Source organism: Peromyscus eremicus, chromosome 1, assembly GCF_949786415.1.
Source record: "Peromyscus eremicus chromosome 1, PerEre_H2_v1, whole genome shotgun sequence".
Lineage (NCBI taxonomy): Eukaryota > Metazoa > Chordata > Mammalia > Rodentia > Cricetidae > Peromyscus > Peromyscus eremicus.
In genome coordinates, this window is record NC_081416.1 from 165283809 (window position 1) to 165301489 (window position 17681).

Consider the following 17681-nt stretch of genomic DNA (forward strand, 5'->3'; position numbering starts at 1 on the left):
CTAGCCTCCCTAGCCGCCAACCAGCGAGAGCGCGTGTGTCGCGGTCACGTGACGGCACGCAGCCTCCCGGGCTCCTCCTCTCCCCGGGTCCCTGAACTTCCAAAGAGCGCCGCCAATCAAAAACGCTCAGGTCTGGGCCCCCGCTCCGCCCGCGGTCTCGCCCGAGTGCGCCTGCGCACAGGTGGGCAGGAAGGCGGGGCTGGGTTCTGGAGTAGAAGCCGTGGAGTGCAGGTAACCGTGCGACGGGGCGCGCGACGCCTCTGCTGCCTTCCCTGTGTCACCCTCTCGTCTATAATGCATCTTTCCTGTGTCGTCCTTTGCCCACTTAGGTGCCCCCATTCCTTCTCTTAAGTCAGATCCCACTTAAATCGTCACCACCACCCCCTTCTGTCACCATGACCTTCCTTACATCGCCCCCCCCCTTTAGAAAATATTTTTTTTGTTGTTTAAAATTATTTGTGTATCTGTGACTGCAGTTGCCCGAGGAGATTAGAAGACGTCAGATTCCCTGAATTTGTAGTTACAAGTGGTTGTGAGCCACCAGACCTGGGTACTGACTTTCTAACTCCAGTCCTCTGGAAGAGCAAGTGCTTTTAAATGCTGGGCCACCTCCAGCCCATCACCCTTTTTACTCGTTTTCATTCCCCTTAAGCCCTGATTGGCCCTAGATTGCAGTTTTCTCTATTTATGTGACAGTGTCCCATTGTAACCCAAACTGGCCTGGAATTCACCAGACTGGCCTGGAAATTTTTTTTTTTTTTTTTTTTTTTTTGGTTTTGTCGAGACAGGGTTTCTCTGTGTAGTTTTGGTGCCTGTCCTGGATCTTGCTCTGTAGCCCACGCTGGCCTCGAACTCACAGAGATCCGCCTGCCTCTACCTCCCAGTGCTGGGATCAAAGGCGTGCGCCACCACCGCCCAGCTCTGGCCTTGAAATTTTGATCCATTTGCCCAGGCTCCTGAGGGCAGGGATTACAGGCATGCTGAGCCAATCTTTATCATCATTGTCTAGTCACCCACACATCTCTTTTGTCATTTCTTCTTCACAAAACCCTCATTTGCCCTAAATCTCTTCATACCAATTATTACCATATTAACTGTCTCCATCTCTCCCCTAACTCCAGTGGTCCTGACAGTTGCCCTCTGTGTCTCATGACTCCAGCCTTCCCGACAAGGAGCCAGCCACCCAGCCTTACAGCTTTCTCCTCCCACAGGTACGTGCTCTACATATTTCCACAGTGTTGTATTAAAGCCTAGGGTGCGCCAGGGTCTCGATTTCGCCCCTAAACTTGTGGATAACCCTGGCCACCAAATCATGCTTCTCCAAACCCTCCTTTCCCTTCTGTAAAATGCACACAGTGGCTAACAGGTTTGTGTGTCTGTAAACCCAGTGCTTAGGAGGTAAAGAAAAGAATCAGGATTTCATGGTCATCCTCGGGTACATAACAACAAGGTTGAGGCCAACCTGGGCTACTTGAGACTCCATCAAACAACAAAAGCACATAGAGATACTCATACCAGGGAGAGGTGTGAAGAGTCTGAGCATCTGTTCTTTTGTTCAATTGTTTGTTGAGTCTTGTCTAGCTTTAGGTAGGCTTTGAATTCCTCTTGCCTCTGCCTATAGGCACTGGCCAACATGCCCAGCCCTAATAACTTGTTCTTGTAACACTGTTAATTTACTGTGGCATTTGGGCTAATGTTGCCACTTTGTTACTGACCATGTCACCCTCATCCATGACTGTCATCACTATATTGCAGGGTATGGGCCTGGGTAGATGGATCTGGGGGTAGCGCTTGGTGTGCATGAGGACCTGACTTTGGATCCCTTGCTCTCAGGTCAAAAATCAGATGTGGTAGCACATATCTGCAACCCTAGATGGTTGTGAGCTACCAGTGAGTATGCGAATTAAATCCAGGTCCTCTGGGGGAGTGGCCAGTACTATGCTAAGCCATGTTTCCAGCACCAGATTCTTCAGTCTTACTGGCCAGCTAGCCTTGTTGAATCAGTGAGCCCCAGGTTCAGAGATACTGTCTCAAACAATGAAAGATGAGTCAGGCATGGTGGCACATGCTTTTTTTTTTTTTTTTTTTTGGTTTTTCGAGACAGGGTTTCTCTATGCAGCTTTACGCCTTTTCCTGGAACTCACTTGGTAGCCCAGGCTGGCCTCGAACTCACAGAGATCCACCTGGCTCTGCCTCCCGAGTGCTGGGATTAAAGGCGTGCGCCACCACCGCCCGGCAGCACATGCTTTTAATTCCAGCAATCAGAGGCAGGGAGAGCTCTGAGTTCCAAGCCACCCTGACCTATATAGCTATAGCAAGTTGTGGGCCAGCCAGAGCTACCAAGTAAGACCCTATCCAAAATAATTAAATAATAATTTAATAATAATTAATAATTATTATTAACATAGTGTATTGTGTATTAATTATATATTACACAATTATAATTATATATAATATAGTTGTGTGTATTATATTATTAATAATAATAATTCAAATAATAATTGAAGAATAGAGGAAAACACTTGACATTGACCTCTGGCTTCCACACATGTACACACACCATCCTCTCTCTCTCTCTCTCTCTCTCTCTCTCTCTCTCTCACACACACACACACACACACACACACACACACACACACACACTGCACTCTCCCCTAGCCTGGCCTGCACTCATTGTCCTATAATGTCAGTGTGTCCATTGACCCCACTCTGCCACCACTGCCACACCACCTTAGGATCGCCATGTTGCAGTGACCTCTGCAACTTCATAGTCATGGACCCAAAACGGTGGCCTGTGAACTATCAGCAAGCTTGCTTCTGTTCTTAGCCTCTCTATTCTGTTGGATTGTGTGACCCTCATGCCCCGCAGTGAGAGCAGGTCCTAGCGCTGTGGAAACTGAGGGGGGTTGGGTAGGTTGACCTAGTTCTCCCTGGACTTCTAGAATGGGGGAGACTGCAAGCAGAGACATGAAGCAGGACCTCAGCAGTGAACTGGGCACGGTGATACATGTTTTTAGTCCCAACACTAAGAGACTGAGATGTCCAGAGTTCAACACCAGCTTGGTCTATGTAGGGAGTTCCAGGCTAGCCAAAACTATAGAGTGAGACCTTATCTCCAAACAAACAAAATTCAAACTTCTCTAGTGATGAGTCACCATGTGGAGAGGTAGCTTAGACTTGTCTTATGCAATGATTTTTTGGGGGCGAGGGGAGTGGCGTTGAGATGTCTCATGTAGTATAGGCTGGCCTTGAACTTACTGTGTAATTGAGGAGAATGACCTTGAACTTCTGATCCTCCTACCTCCAGTTTCCTAGTGCTGAGATTACAGATACATGCCAAACACATAGGGTCAGGCTCAGGCATTATTCTATACTAATTAGCCATGTGAGTCTGGGGTTGGAACACACTGGCTCCATTACTCTTTGGTTTGGGTTTTTTCATTGTACTTTGAAACAGCATCTCAGTATGGAGTCCTGGCTAGCCTGGAACTCTCTATGTAGACCAGGCTGGCCTGGAACTCTCAGAGATCTGTCTGCTTCTGCCTCCCAAATGCTAGGATTAAAGGTGTGTGCCACCACAAACAGCCTTCCTTGGTTGTGCTATTAGTAACTAAATAGCTGTATGACCTAACACTGTGTATATTCCCAGCTATGCCTAGGTTAACACACCTGCAGTATGGGGATGAAAACATAGGGTAAGCCAGGCGTGGTGACTCACACCTCTAATCTCAGCATTTAGGAGGTTGAGGCAAGAAGATCAGGAGTTCACTGTCATCTTTTGCTACATTGTGAGTTTGAAGTCAGCCTGGGCTATGTGAGACCCTTAAAATGCTAAAGAAGAAGAAAAGAAAAGAAAGTACAAGTTATCTGTTCAACATGTTTCCTTAGGATTTGCTGTGTGCCCAACATTGTGCCAGGCATTGGGAACAGATGGATAAGTGACCAGAACAGAACACAAAGACTCCTTGATTTTATGGGGGTCTATAGTCTGGTTGGCATCTGGGACTTACTATGTAGCTGAGGATGACCTTGAACTCCAGATCCTCCTGTCTCCATCTCCTAAGGGCTGGCAGGGGTTAGAGGTGCTTGACATCATACCAGGCTCTGGAACTACAAGATGACCTGCAGTCTGCGTCCCCTTCTAACCTATCAAATACTTTCCTTACTTATTTACTTATTGTCCTTATGCCAACCAGAGGTAAGTGGATCTCTGAGAATAGGCCACCCTGGTCTGTAGAGTTGCAGGACAGCCAAGGCTAAACAGAGAAACCTTGTACAAAAACAAAACAGAGGGTTGGGGATTTAGCTCAGTGGTAGAGTACTTGCCTAGCAAGCACAAGGCCCTGGGTTCGATCCTCAGCTCAAAAAAAAAAAAAAAAACAAAAAAACAAAAAAAAAAACAGAAAGCTAGGTAGAATGGTAAGATCAACTTCTCTCTCTCTCTTTTTTTTTTTTTTTTTTTGGTTTTATTGAGGCAAGGCCTCTCTCGAGTAGCCCAAGGTCCTTGAACTCACTGTGTAGCCAAAAGAAAAAGAAAGAGCCAGGCTGGAGAGGTGGCTCAGAGGTTAAGAGCACTGCTTGCTCTTTCAAAGGTCCTGAGTTCAATTCCCAGCAACCACATGGTGGCTCACAACCATCTGTAATGAGATCTGGTGCCCTCTTCTGGCCTGTAGAGATAAGTGCAAACAGAACACTATACATAATAAAATAAATAAATCTTTTTTAATATTTATTTATTTTATGTATACACTGTTCTGCCTGCATGTATATCTGCACGCCAGAAGAGGGCACCATATTTCATTATAGATGGTTGTGAGCCACCATGTGGTTGCTGGGAATTGAACTCAGGACCTCTGCAAGAGCAGTCAGTGCTCTTAACCTCTGAGCCATCTCTCCAGCCCCAAAATAAATAAATCTTAAAAAAAAAAAAAAAAAAAAAAAAGATTCCATGTGAATTGTAAATAGATTTAAAAAAAGAAAGAAGGCGGTGGCGCACGCCTTTAATCCCAGCACTCAGGAGGCAGAGGCAGGCAGATCTCTGTGAGTTCGAGGCCAGCCTGGGCTACCAAGTGAGTCCCAGGAAAGGCGCAAAGCTACACAGAGAAACCCTGTCTCGAAAAACCAAAAAAAAAAAAAAAGAAAGAAAGAAAGAAAGAAAAGACCCTGAACTCCTGATCATCCTCCTTCCACTTCCCAAGCGCTAGGATGACAGGCATAAGCCGTAACACCTAACTAAAACACATTTTCCCTCTATTTTTTGAGACAGGATCTCATAAGGCCCAGGTAAGCCTTATACTCCTTCAACTCCTGATGCTCCTGCCTCCGCCTTCTAAGTGCTGGGATTACAAGCATATGCCACCTCAATCACCAGTGCCCTTGAAACAGGAACCTAGACACCTTTAATGCCAGCAAGGAACATCTCCCCGAGTTCAAGACCAGCCTGGGTTATATGGTGAGATCCTGTCCCAAATTAAATAGAAAAAAAAAAAGACAAAAAGGAACAGATTTAGGAGTGATAGACGACCTGGAGTCATGGTGGGTGGAAGGTCTATGGGGACATATAGGCCATGAAACTTGCAGAGCTGGAGTTCAGGGGACCTAGAGAACTTGGCGACAAGGATGCAGACTCAGAGAGGGGAACTGAAGCTGTAGTACTGGCTAGTGGTCCACAGGGTGCAGACAGGTCCCTCTAGGACATGGTGAGAAGGTTTGTACCAGAGGGCAGTGGGGTGCCATAGAAAGGTGTTGAGGAGGAGTGGGGTAGTTGAGAGTTTTGAGTTCTAGTTCAGAAGTACTTATCACTCGCAATGCTGTTCTGGACCTATGTAATTTGTTCCTCAGACCAAACACACACAATAAATAAATAAATAAATAAATAAATAAATAAATAAATAAATGTGATTTTTTTTTTTTAGTTAGAAAACATACAAACACACCTTTAATTCCAATGTTCAGGAGATGGAGGCAGGCAGATCTCTTTTGAGTCCCCGAACAATCTGATCTACATAGTGAACTCCAGGTCAGGCAGGGCTACCTAGTCAGACTTGGTCTCAAAAGACAAAACCAAAAAGAAATGCGGTGGGTGGCACTCCTGTGGTCCCGGCTGTCTGGAGGCAGAGGCAAGAGGATCAAGGCCAGCCTGGTCTGCACAGTGAGTTCCAGGCTAACCAGGGCTACCTAGCAAGACTGGAGAGAGACGAGAGAATGAAGGAGCCAGAGCCAGGTGTAATCCCAACAACCTAGAAAGTAGAGATGGGCTTAATGGCCTTCTGAAAGCACAAGGCCCTGGCTTCATCCCTAGCACAAAAAAAGAAAGGGCCGGGCGGTGGTGGCGCACGCCTTTAATCCCAGCACTCGGGAGGCAGAGCCAGGCGGATCTCTGTGAGTTCAAGGCCAGCCTGGGCTACCGAGTGAGTCCCAGGAAAGGCGCAAAGCTACACAGAGAAACCCTGTCTCGGGAAAAAAAAAAAAAAAAAAAGAAAGGAAGGGAAGAAAGAAAGAAAAGTTCAAGGACTACATAGTAGACACACTGTCTCAAAGAGAATCAATGTAACCGGGTGGGGGGCGGCAGCGCACGCCTTTTATCCCAGCACTTGGGAGGCAGAGCCAAGCGGATCTCTGTCAGTTTGAGGCCAGCCTGGGCACAGAGTGAGATCCAGGACAGGCTCCGAAGCTACCCAGAGAAACCCTGTCTCAAAAAAAAAAAAAAAATCAATGTACCTGGCACCTGGCATGGTACACTCAGGAAGCAGAGATCTCTGTGAGTTCCAGGAGAGCCAGTGCTAGGTAGAGAGACCCTATCTCAAATGGAAAAGAAAAAAGGAGACTGGATGTGAGGCTCACAGAAAGCAGCCACTTTTCCCAGGTTTCAGGTCTTGAGCCCAGAGCCTAGGGCTTGCCCATTTAACATTCATACATCCCTTAATCCCAGACATAAGATGATCCCTCAAAGCGAGAAATCCACAGAGTCTGCTTAAAGGGCAAAGGGATTTATTAAGAAAGGAAAACTCACAAGATAAAACAGAGGAATTGTCACAGGGTCCTGGAAAGGTAAGGCAGGGTCCCACACTGTTCTTCCTCCTGAGTCTGTCCAGCATCCAAGTCGCACAAGGGAGCGAAGAGAGCAACCTACAGCTTGTCTTGTCTCAGGTCTTAAGGGTAGCCACGCCCCAGGGGCAGGTACTTCAATGTCACAGGTAGGTGGGACAGTTACCTGCTACATCTCTAGGGGTGGTGTTTCAAGGTCATAGACAGAACACATATCCACTACAATACCTGCTTTGTAAATGAGGCCAGCTATGCTCAGAAAAGCCAAGACTGGCCGGGCGGCGGTGGTAGCACAGGGCCGAAACCCAGCATCTATCTCAAGAGCCCAGCCTGGGCTGGAGGCTAGGGTTCAGTTCCCAGCACCCACATGGCAGCTCATAACCATCTGTAACTCCATTTCCAAGGGATCTGATGCCTTCTTTGGACCTCCTTGGGCAGGCACCAGGCATATATATGGTACACAGACATGCATGTAAGCCAACACCTATACACATAAAATAAATAAATTGTTTTTTGAAAAAAGCCCAGCCAGTTTTGCTTCCTCTTTGTCTGCAGATTGTGGTGTCACACCTGAACAGACAGGACCACAGGCCAAGGAACTGTGGACAGGAAGAAGGTACGTTTCCTGGCTGAGGTGCACCCCATATATAAAAGGAAACTGGTATTGGATCGGCTGGGTTGATTGTGCCGGGGCCTTGGGAATGCGTGCATGCAGGTGGCATAGGCCATGGAGGATTGCCAGCTTCTGACTGCCATACTCTTGTTATGACCTGCCCCCCAGGGTGGGTCTGACTCTTGCTCCATCTGAGTCCACCGATCTCTGGAGGCTAGGGATGGGGAGAAGGGACACCCCAACCAGGATCCTGAGCCAAATTACACTTCAGTTTCTACAGAAATTCTGAGCATTTGGGCTGGCAGGATGGCTCAGTGAATAAAGGCTTTTGTCAGTGAGCCTGATTGGCTGAATTCAGTGGGCTGGTCCTGCTGGCAAACAGGGAACTGACTCTTGCAGGATGCCCTCTGACCTCCACATGAGTGTCACGGCATACACAGAATAAATGTAATAAAAAAATTTTTTTAAAGAAATTAAAAATAGCATTTAAAATGATTTAACAATTAGTTGTTTGATATAGGGTCTGTATAGCCCATGCTGGCCTCAAATTTCAACAGTCCTCTTGCCTCAAACTAGAGAGTGCTAGAATGACAAGTGTGTGCCACCATGTCCCGCTAAATTAATTTTTTAAAAAGATTTATTTATGCCAGGTGGTGGTGGCGAATGCCTTTAATGCCAGAATTCAGGAGGCAGGGGAAGGGGGATCTCTGCGCGTTCCAGGACAGCCAGGGCTACATGGAGAAACCCTGTCTCAAAAAAAAAAAATTATTTATATGTATGTGTGTCTATATGTCATGACCATAAAGAAGCATTGGCGGGCGGTGGTGGCGCACACCTTTAATCCCAGCACTTGGGAGGCAGAGGCAGGCGGATCTCTGTGAGTTCAAGGCCAACCTGGGCTACCAAGTGAGTCCCAGGAAAGGCGCATAGCTACACAGAGAAACCCTGTCTCGAAAAAACCAAAACAAAAAAACAAAAACAAAAACAAAAACAAAAAAATATCTGGGCTGGAGAGATGGCTCAGAGGTTAAGAGCACTGACTGCTCTTCCAGAGGTCCTGAGTTCAATTCCCAGCAACCACATGGTGGCTCACAACCATCTGTAATGAGATCTGGTGCCCTCTTCTGGCCTGCAGTCATACATGCTGTATACATAATAATAAATAAATTTAAAAAAAAAAAAAAAAAGAAGCATTGGCTTCCCTGGAGATGGAGTTACCTCTGTGAGCTGCTCCTGTTGGGGCTGAGAACCCAACTCAGGTCCTCTGTAAAGCCGAACTTGTTCCTCACTGCTGGCTCATCTCTCCAGCTGGCTTTATTTTTCCTGGAGATCAGGTCTGTCTCAAACTCTCTTTGTAGCTAAGTTCATGACCTTGAACTCCTGGTGAATCCTGCTAGCACCTCCCAGGTGCTAGGGTGACAGACTGGTGCCTTCACACCCCATTTCCGACTTTGTATTCTCAATAAAATCGGCTTTCTCATCAAAGCCTTCAGAAATCATGAAAGTCAAACCTTCACTTCTCCTCCCTTCCCCACCCTGTAGTTCACCCACTCCAAGGCTGCTGTCTTCTGCTTCTGTGGGTTCTTCCCCACAGCCTCAGAGAACCTTGGCTCTTGCCCTTGCTTGCTGGTTTTTCCAGCCTGGTTTTTCTTTTCTTTTCTTTTTTTAGACAAGGTTTCTCTGTGTAGCCCTGGCTGTCCTGGAACTCACTCTGTAGACCAGGGTGGCCTCGAACTCACAACAGATCTGCACAAGAAATCTGCCTGCCTCTATCTCCGGGGTGCTGGGCTTAAAGGTGTGCACCACCATGCCCAGCTTGATTTTCTTTTCTGAGACTGTGTCTCACTCTGCAGCCCAGGTTGGCCTGGACTTGGTTGACTGCCTTAGTCTTCCTGGTAATGCAGGAAGTAGGGCTATACCAGGACTTGGGAGACTCAGATAGGCCTGCTAAAAGGCCAGTCTAGGTTATACAGTGAGTTACAGACCAGCCTGATCCACAGCATGAGACCTTGTGTAAAACCACTCACCATCCACCCAAAAAGTTAATAATAAGAAAGCCGTCTGGGGATGTAGCCCCTTGGTAGGGCTTTTGCAATGTCTTGGATTTGAAGGTCAAATAACACACATACACAAACCAAAAAAGAGGGTCATCCCTTGGAGGTAACCACGGGCTGTGCGTCTCAATAGCAATGCAAGCTCTGTCCCTGTCACTTCCTGTGTGCTTGGGGCTGGCTAGGTGGAGAGAAGGGACCACCTGTTTATTTCCCTAGCTTTAAATCCAATTAGCATCAGCCTGGGCTCTACCAGATCCTGTCTCAAAAGACTTAAATAAAAAGTAGCATTAAAAAAAAAAATTTTTTTTTTAAATCCTGCTTGGATGGAATGTGGGATCCAGAAAGCTTTTTTTTTTTTTTTTAATCTCTAAAAATATCAATTGACTTAAAAGAAATACCGTCGTCCCAACAGACTACCAGAAAACCTCTGTGGCCACCAGCATCCGTTCTCCCATCCCATTGCGTGGACTGTCTTCTGCTGAGCTTACCCTTCTCTTTGAGTTAACATTATTCAACCTTGAACTCCCCATTTTATCTTAGGAGCTTCTTCAAGATTAATCTTGTTTTTCACTAGGTGCCCATGGTACAAAAATTCACATTTGTAGATCAGAAAAAGGGTGAGAATTCCTTTTTCTCTGACTTTTCGGTCTCTCTCGGGATATGATGGGACATGGGTGGCGCGAGGCGAAACTCACCCTCCAACCCTGTGCTCTCCACCCCACCCCACCCCACCCCCGCAAGCTAGACCAGGTTGCTGGGGACCGCCCCCTTCCCTCTTCCCCGCAGCGGGGAAAGCGGGCTGTTGCACGCACTGCGCAGACTCCCCGCTGCAGTGGGCGTGATCCGCGGAGGCCCCGCCTCCTCCCTCCCGCCCCTACTCAGCTGCTTCAGCAGAAGCTGGGGCCCCACCGAGGTAGCTGCCGCCGCCGCCAGAGTAAGGCTGGGGTCGTATTAGGGAGGGGGGCTGGGGTGTGGGGAACGGGAGGCCGCGATGGCCGTGGGCTGTGAGGTGTCTGGTCAGGTAGGTCTACCTGGGAATAGGCAGACCTGGAACATTCCGTGAGTCACCCCAAGGCTGAGAAGAACCAGGCACAAAGATTCGGGGCTCCACGGGCCCCCAACTAGAAATGTCTTTTTGGAATTACCTAGATTCGAGCTCAGCAGGGAACAAAAAGGGGTGCTGATGGGGAACAACGTGGGTGCTAAAGACCGACAAGCTGGAGGCTTTGAAAGGCGGCAGGATGATGGCACCGGAGAGGGAAAAAAAAAAGACAGAGGCGTTGGACCTTCAGGGATTTCAACATCCCTGCTGACCAGTGACCAGCTTCCTCCTTTTGGGGTGATGGGCACAGGGCCAAGGGCCCCCGTGATCTTCGGATAGAGGGTTTTAGTGGATCTCATAAGCCCAAGAGCATCCACTTTCTGCGATGTCCCTGAAAGCTCAGACCGTCCCACACAGTGCCTGCTTTTTGTTTTCCCCAGTTTCCAGTCCCCGACACACCCACCTTGCCGCCTCGGCTCTGCAGTCTCCCAGCTGCCAGGCAATATGAAGCCTAAACTGATGTACCAGGAGGTAGGAGGATGGGATGCCTAGCGGGGAGGGGCTGGGTGTTTTGAAGGGTAGGAGACCCTGGACCAGACCATCCTATGACTCCCACGTCCCCATCACCCCTTCTTGATCCCACAGCTGAAGGTCCCTGTTGAAGAGCCTGCGGGAGAACTGCCAGTGAATGAAATCGAAGCATGGAAGGCAGCGGAGAAGGTAGGAGTAAGCTGCTCCCCTTGAACTTTCTCAGAGACTGTTGGGGTGACCAGCCTTGTGTAGGCTGACAGCTCCCTTCCCCTCCCCCACAGAAAGCCCGCTGGGTCCTGCTGGTCCTTATCCTGGCAGTGGTGGGCTTCGGTGCCCTGATGACTCAGCTGTTTCTATGGGAATACGGGGACTTGCATCTATTTGGACCCAACCAGCGCCCAGCCCCCTGCTATGACCCCTGCGAGTAAGTGGAAGGGGAGCTGAATGGTGCATGAGAGGGGTGCTGCCAGCCCAGGGACACTTAAGCCTGCAAGAGCACCATGCGCTTTGGTGCACCATGCGCTGTGATGAGGGGGTTGTGTGTGCCCACGTCCATGCCCACTCACCCCCCCTTGCTGTTTCCATGGCAGCCACAGCGTCATCATCCTTTATACAGGTCTGTGAACACATGGGCAGCATCTCTCATCTACATCTGTGGATACACACATATCCCTCCCACACCTCTAGATAGACCAGACACACACACACACACACACCAGACTTCCATCCATATCTGGGGACCAGCAGAGCCTTTCTATCCCAACCTATCATCTCTGGCCCTCTATGGCTGACAGCTGTCCTCCATACCTTCAGAGCGGTGCTGGTGGAGAGCATTCCTGAGGGTCTGGAGTTCCCCAATGCCACCACGAGCAACCCCTCCACTAGCCAGGCCTGGTTGGGGCTCCTCGCCGGTGCTCACAGCAGCCTGGACATCGCATCCTTCTACTGGACCCTCACCAACAATGACACCCACACGCAAGAGCCCTCTGCCCAGCAGGTACCCAAAGCCTCCCTTCCCACCCAGCCCTCTCCCACCTCCCATCTGCCAACTAGCTGTGGGAATGGTCGCAATGGAGAGGGAGTGGGAGGGACTTCCTGCCACCCTGGAGACAGGTGGGAGAGTCTTACAGGCTGACTGTACACAGGTGTTTAGTAACAGCTGTCTTCAGACAACCTTCTGAACTAAGAGTGGTGTTTTTGTGTCTTGATTATCTGGAGGCCTCTGAATGTCAAGGAGTGACTTTGGTTATGATGGATTAGGCTTGCAGATGTCACCCTGAATCCATCACACAAAGAAGGAACAAATTCTAGCCCAGCCCAAGCCAGGCTGCCACCTCCCTTGCAGTGTGTGACCTTAGGCAGGTCCTCTCTCCTCCCATATAGTATCTGAAAATTGCAAACAGCATACTGCTCCCCTGCTGGAGCTCCTGTAAGGATGCAGTGGGCTAACCTGTGCAAATTTAGTCCAGTGCCTGGTACAGACTGAGCCCTTTCTGAGTGTTTATTGTTAAGATACGATTGTTATAGTCTGGGCAGTGGTGGTACACGCCTTTAATCCCAGCACTCAGGAGGCAGGGGCAGGTGGATTTCTGTGAGTTCGAGGCCAGCCTGGTCTACAGAGCGTGATACAGGACAGCCAGGGCTACACAGAGAGAAACCCTGTCTCGCAACCCACCCCCCTCAAAAAAAAAAAAAAAAAAAAAAAGACATGGTGGTTAAGCCTGGCATGAGAGTGCTGGTCTGGAATCCCAGCACTTTGGAAGCTGGGCCTTGTGGTGTGGGGTTGATAGTCCCAGCTACTCGGAGGCTGATGCAGGAGAACCTCAAGTGTAAGTCCTGCTGCAGCTTCGAATCAAGTTTGTGGTCAGCCCGAGGAACTTAAGGAGACTCTGTGTTCAATAATTTCAGTTAAATAGAAAAGTGAGGGCTGGTAGGATTGCTCAGCAGGTAGCTCAGATAGCCACACAGACCTGACAACCTGAGTTCAATCCCATATTCTAATCTGTGAATCCTCCAATGTAAGGTTTAAGTAAAGCCTATTCATTCTTATGGGGGAACCTGTGAGGGCGATATTGGAGCACTGGCCGGCCCAGCCCCTCAGCAGCTGTCTCCCACAGGGTGAAGAGGTTCTCCAGCAGCTCCAGGCTCTGGCACCTCGAGGTGTAAAGGTTCGCATCGCTGTGAGCAAACCCAATGGACCTCTGGCTGATCTGCAGTCCCTGCTACAGAGTGGTGAGCTAGCAACAGCAAGGGTGGCAGGCCTGGGGCCGCCCAAGCTGGCCCCTGACTGCTGCCCCTGTGGTCACAGGTGCCCAGGTCCGCATGGTGGACATGCAGAAGCTGACCCATGGCGTCCTGCACACCAAGTTCTGGGTGGTGGATCAGACCCACTTTTACCTGGGCAGTGCCAACATGGACTGGCGCTCGCTGACCCAGGTCTGTGCGTACTCTGCCTTCATTGTCTCCTCCTGATCCTCCCTATGCATCCTGTGGTCCAGCCCTCCCCACTGCCTTGTTCCTGCAGTAGTTTAGGGTTTGCTCTGAGTCCTGTTGGCAGCTGCCAGGACACAGAGCACCGGAGGTCCTATCCACTTACCTGGCCTTCATTGTACATTCCTTGTATGTGTTTGAAGCCCATCTCTGAACTGGGGGACTCTGGGAACATGGGGGTAACAGGTAGGTTTCCTGGATGTGCAATTCAATGTGGAGCCTGGCCTGTCACCAGGTAGCCACAGCTTAAGGAGCTCAGGGCCAGGATGGGAAAGAAACAGAGGCTGGGGTGAGTTGAGATGGTGGGTGGCACAGGCAGTGTCAGGGTGGCATGGGGTGCAGGCAGAGGGTCATGGGTGGCGGTGGGTATAAGCAAAGATCAGGTACAAAATGGGGGACCAGGCAGAGGATCCAACATGGGATGGAGATACAGAGGGTCAGGGCAAGATGGGGGTGTTGGCAGATAGAGGGTCAAGTGAGATGGCGTGGAGATGAAAACGGATGGGAGGTGGCAAGGGCAGGGTGGCCAAGGATAGAAGGGGGAAGTTGAGGCAGCGGATCTAGGGTGGAATGAGGTGGCACAGGCAGAGCTCAAGGTTGGAATAGGGGGAACACAGTGGACTGACTGTAGCAGTCTAAAGCAGCATCGGACCCAACCTGGGGTCTTAGGGAAGGGTCCCCAAAGAAACAGAGCTAATCTGCCTGAAGCATCAGCATGGACCAGCACAAGAGGGGCTGACTCAGGCAGGAATGTGTAGGAGACAGAACAGACATGACTCTAATTCACCCCAGCAAATACTTCCCCAGACTCCTAGTCTCAACAACTATGCAGGGACACGCCGAAGACACAGTATTCCTATGTGCCTATCTTCCCTCCCAGTGGAGCCTATTGAGAGCCCAGGGGAATGCTGGCACAGTCTGGGGAGACAACACCTGAGTCAGCTGGAGCTGGCTGGCATAGGGCAGAAGCCCCAGGCTTGCAAAATTTGAGAAACACACAGCTCATAGGACCTAGTGCTTCAGGCCTGTCATCCAAGATCCTTGGGAGTCTGAGGCAGGATGATTGAAAGTTCAGGACCAGCCAGGATAACTTAGTGAGACCTTGTCTCAAAAAGTTTGTTTTTTTTTTTAAGGGCAGGGGATGGACCACAGTGGTAAAGAACCTGTCTAGAATCCCTGAGTGAGGGGCTGGGGTGTGGCTCAGTGGTAGAGCCCCTGCCTAGAATCCCTCAGTGAAGGGCTGGTGGTGTGGCTCAGTGGTAGAACCCCTGCCTAGAATCCCCCAGTGAGGGGCTGGGGTGTGGCTCAGTGGTAGAGCCCCTGCCTAGAATCCTCCAGTGAGGGGCTGGGGTGTGGCTCAGTGGTAGAGCCCCTGCCTAGAATCCCCCAGTGAGGGGCTGGGGTGTGGCTCAGTGGTAGAGCCCCTGCCTAGAATTCCCCAGTGAGGGGCTAGGGTGTGGCCCAGTGGTAGAGCCCCTGCCTATCGTGTGTAAGGCCCTAGTTCCAATACCCAGTGCCACAAGAAAATAAAAACCCTGGAACTTTTCAATAACTGAATGTTTCTTCAAAACGTAAGTCAAGTTTATAGCTATATATTTAAGTTCTAGGATGTTGGTTTTCAGAGTGGAGGTTTTAGGTACAGGAAAAGATTGAGAGGCATTAGCTAAGGCAGCAGACAGGACATGTCATCTGTGAGCACCAGGCCAGCATGCCCAGGCTCAGCATTGCTCTCCCACAGGTCAAGGAACTGGGAGTGGTCATGTACAACTGCAGCTGCCTCGCTCGAGACCTGACCAAGATTTTTGAGGCCTACTGGTTCCTAGGCCAGGCCGGTAGCTCCATCCCTTCAACCTGGCCACGGCCCTTTGACACCCGTTACAATCAAGAGACACCAATGGAGATCTGCCTCAATGGCACCCCAGCTCTGGCCTACCTGGCGGTAAGTTGGGGGAAATGGGTCCTCACATGCTTCTGGCCACACATCATCACTTGCAGCCCCCATCTAGACCTGCCTGGTGATTGTTGGGGAGGGAGGTCTGGATTTCACCCTTGGTCACTCTGCTTTGTCAAAAGCTTCGGCTGTGTCTCAAGCTCCCTTAGCCCTGGATTCATCTGGAAAATGGATGTCCTGGCATTTCCACCGTCTGTGTGGGGTACACATGGGCTCAGAGCCCAAGCCCTTGATGATGTCTAAATCAGCCACAGGTAGCTCTTTCCATTGGTTCATTTATGCAGCCCACGCTGGCCTTGAACTGTGTGCCCGAGGACGGCCTTGAACAACAGAGTCTCACTGTATAGCACTCACTGGCTAGCCTGGAACTCACAGAAATCTATCTGCCTTCTGAGTGCTGACCTCGAAACATGGGCCATCAAAGCCCGTCTTCTTTTCTTCTTTCTGTCTTTGTGGTTTTTCAAGACAGGGTTTCTCTGTAGCTGTGGAGCCTGTCCTGGAACTCACTCTGTATCCCAGGCTGACCTCGAACTCACAGAGATCCACCTGCCTCTGCCTCCCGAGTGCTGGGATTAAAGGTGTGCACCACCACTGCCCGGGTTTTTTTTTTTTTAGTGCTGGAAATGGAACCCAGGACCCCACACATGCTAGCAGAAGGTCTACCACCGGGCTACATCCCAGCTCTTTCCATTTAAATAAATTAAAACTAGACACAAGCTGAGGAGATGGCTCAGTGGCTAAGTGTTTGCCGAAGGACCTGAGTTCAGATCCCTACGCCAGGCACAGCAGCATCTGTGTTCCCAGCCCTGGGGAGGCAGAGTTTGGGAGTTCTCTGGCCAGCCACCTATCCAGATCTTTAAGTTCTGGTTCAATGAAAAATCCTGTGTCAGAAATAAAGTGGTGCCAGGCATGGCGGTGCACACTTTTAGTCCCAGCACTCAGGAGGTAGAAGCAGGAGGATCCCTGTGAGTTCTAGACCAGTCTGATCTACCTAGTGGCCAGGCCAGTCAGGGCTACATAGTGAGACCCTGTCTCATTATTTAAAAAAAGAAAAAGTAGGGAATGATTAAGGAAGATAACCACTGAGACAGGGTTTCTCTGTGTAGCCCTGGCTGTCCTGTCTGTAGACCAGGCTAGCCTTGAACTCACAGAGATCCCCCTGCCTTTGCCTCCCGGGTACTGGGATTAAAGGCATGCACCACCACCTCCCAACTATTATTTTTCAAAAATACTTTATTTAATATGTGTGTGTGTATGTATGTACACGTGAGTGAGGGTGCCCGTGGAGGCCAGAGACATTGGCTTTCCCTGAAGCTGAAGTTACAGAGGTTTGTAAGCTGTCCCGTGTGGGTGCTGGGAGCTGAACTCCAATCTTCTGCAAGAACAAGGCACACACTCTTAACCACTGAGCCACAGCCTCCCTACCCTCCCCCCCCCTTTTTTTTGGTTTCTGGAGGCAAGATCAAATAATTCTATAACTCAGGCTACCCTGGAACTGCCTACTTAGCTGAGGCTAGCCCTGAACTTCTGACACTCCCGCTTCTACTTCCCAAACATCAGCATTACAAGAGTGCCCACATCTTTTTCTTTTGGAACAGGTCTGTGTAGCCCAAACTTACACCCATCTCTTGATCCTCCTGCCTCAGCCTCCTGAGTGACAGATTGTAGGCAGATTTGCCACCGTCTGTGCTGACTCTTTGTGGGACAGTTATTGAGCACAATAGACAAAACACTACTGATTTTAGCTAGTGCCACATTTTTCAGTTGAGGAAGGCCACTCGGGGCTTTCTGTATTTGCCCTTAAGCAAGTCATCAAGCCCAAAGTCATGGTGGAGGGTCATGAATCATGGATACAGGGAAACATGATCTTTGGTGCCCTTTGTAACGATAGTCTTCCATAGAGATGAACACTTCCTTCTTCCACGGCCACTTCTATTTTTAGAGTTACAGTTT

General features: G+C 49.6%; 1 protein-coding gene across 4 annotated transcripts in view; it reads left to right on the forward strand.

Moving 5' to 3' along the window:
* Window positions 1–24: 24 nt before the first annotated feature.
* Window positions 25–17681, forward strand: part of Pld3 (phospholipase D family member 3) — a 22708-nt gene continuing 5051 nt past the window's right edge. Inside the window, exons 1-10 of one of the 4 annotated variants that reach the window (XM_059279445.1) lie at window positions 26–231; window positions 1122–1211; window positions 7603–7663; window positions 11197–11287; window positions 11402–11476; window positions 11569–11711; window positions 12101–12284; window positions 13405–13519; window positions 13596–13723; window positions 15516–15716. In XM_059279445.1, the coding sequence (XP_059135428.1) occupies window positions 11261–11287; window positions 11402–11476; window positions 11569–11711; window positions 12101–12284; window positions 13405–13519; window positions 13596–13723; window positions 15516–15716 (873 nt within the window). In that variant the 5' untranslated portion in view covers window positions 26–231; window positions 1122–1211; window positions 7603–7663; window positions 11197–11260. Of the gene's footprint in view, window positions 232–1121; window positions 1212–7602; window positions 7664–10537; window positions 10649–11196; window positions 11288–11401; window positions 11477–11568; window positions 11712–12100; window positions 12285–13404; window positions 13520–13595; window positions 13724–15515; window positions 15717–17681 lie in introns of those variants that run through there. The other 3 variants (XM_059279436.1, XM_059279461.1, XM_059279453.1) reach the window with 3 other exon arrangements.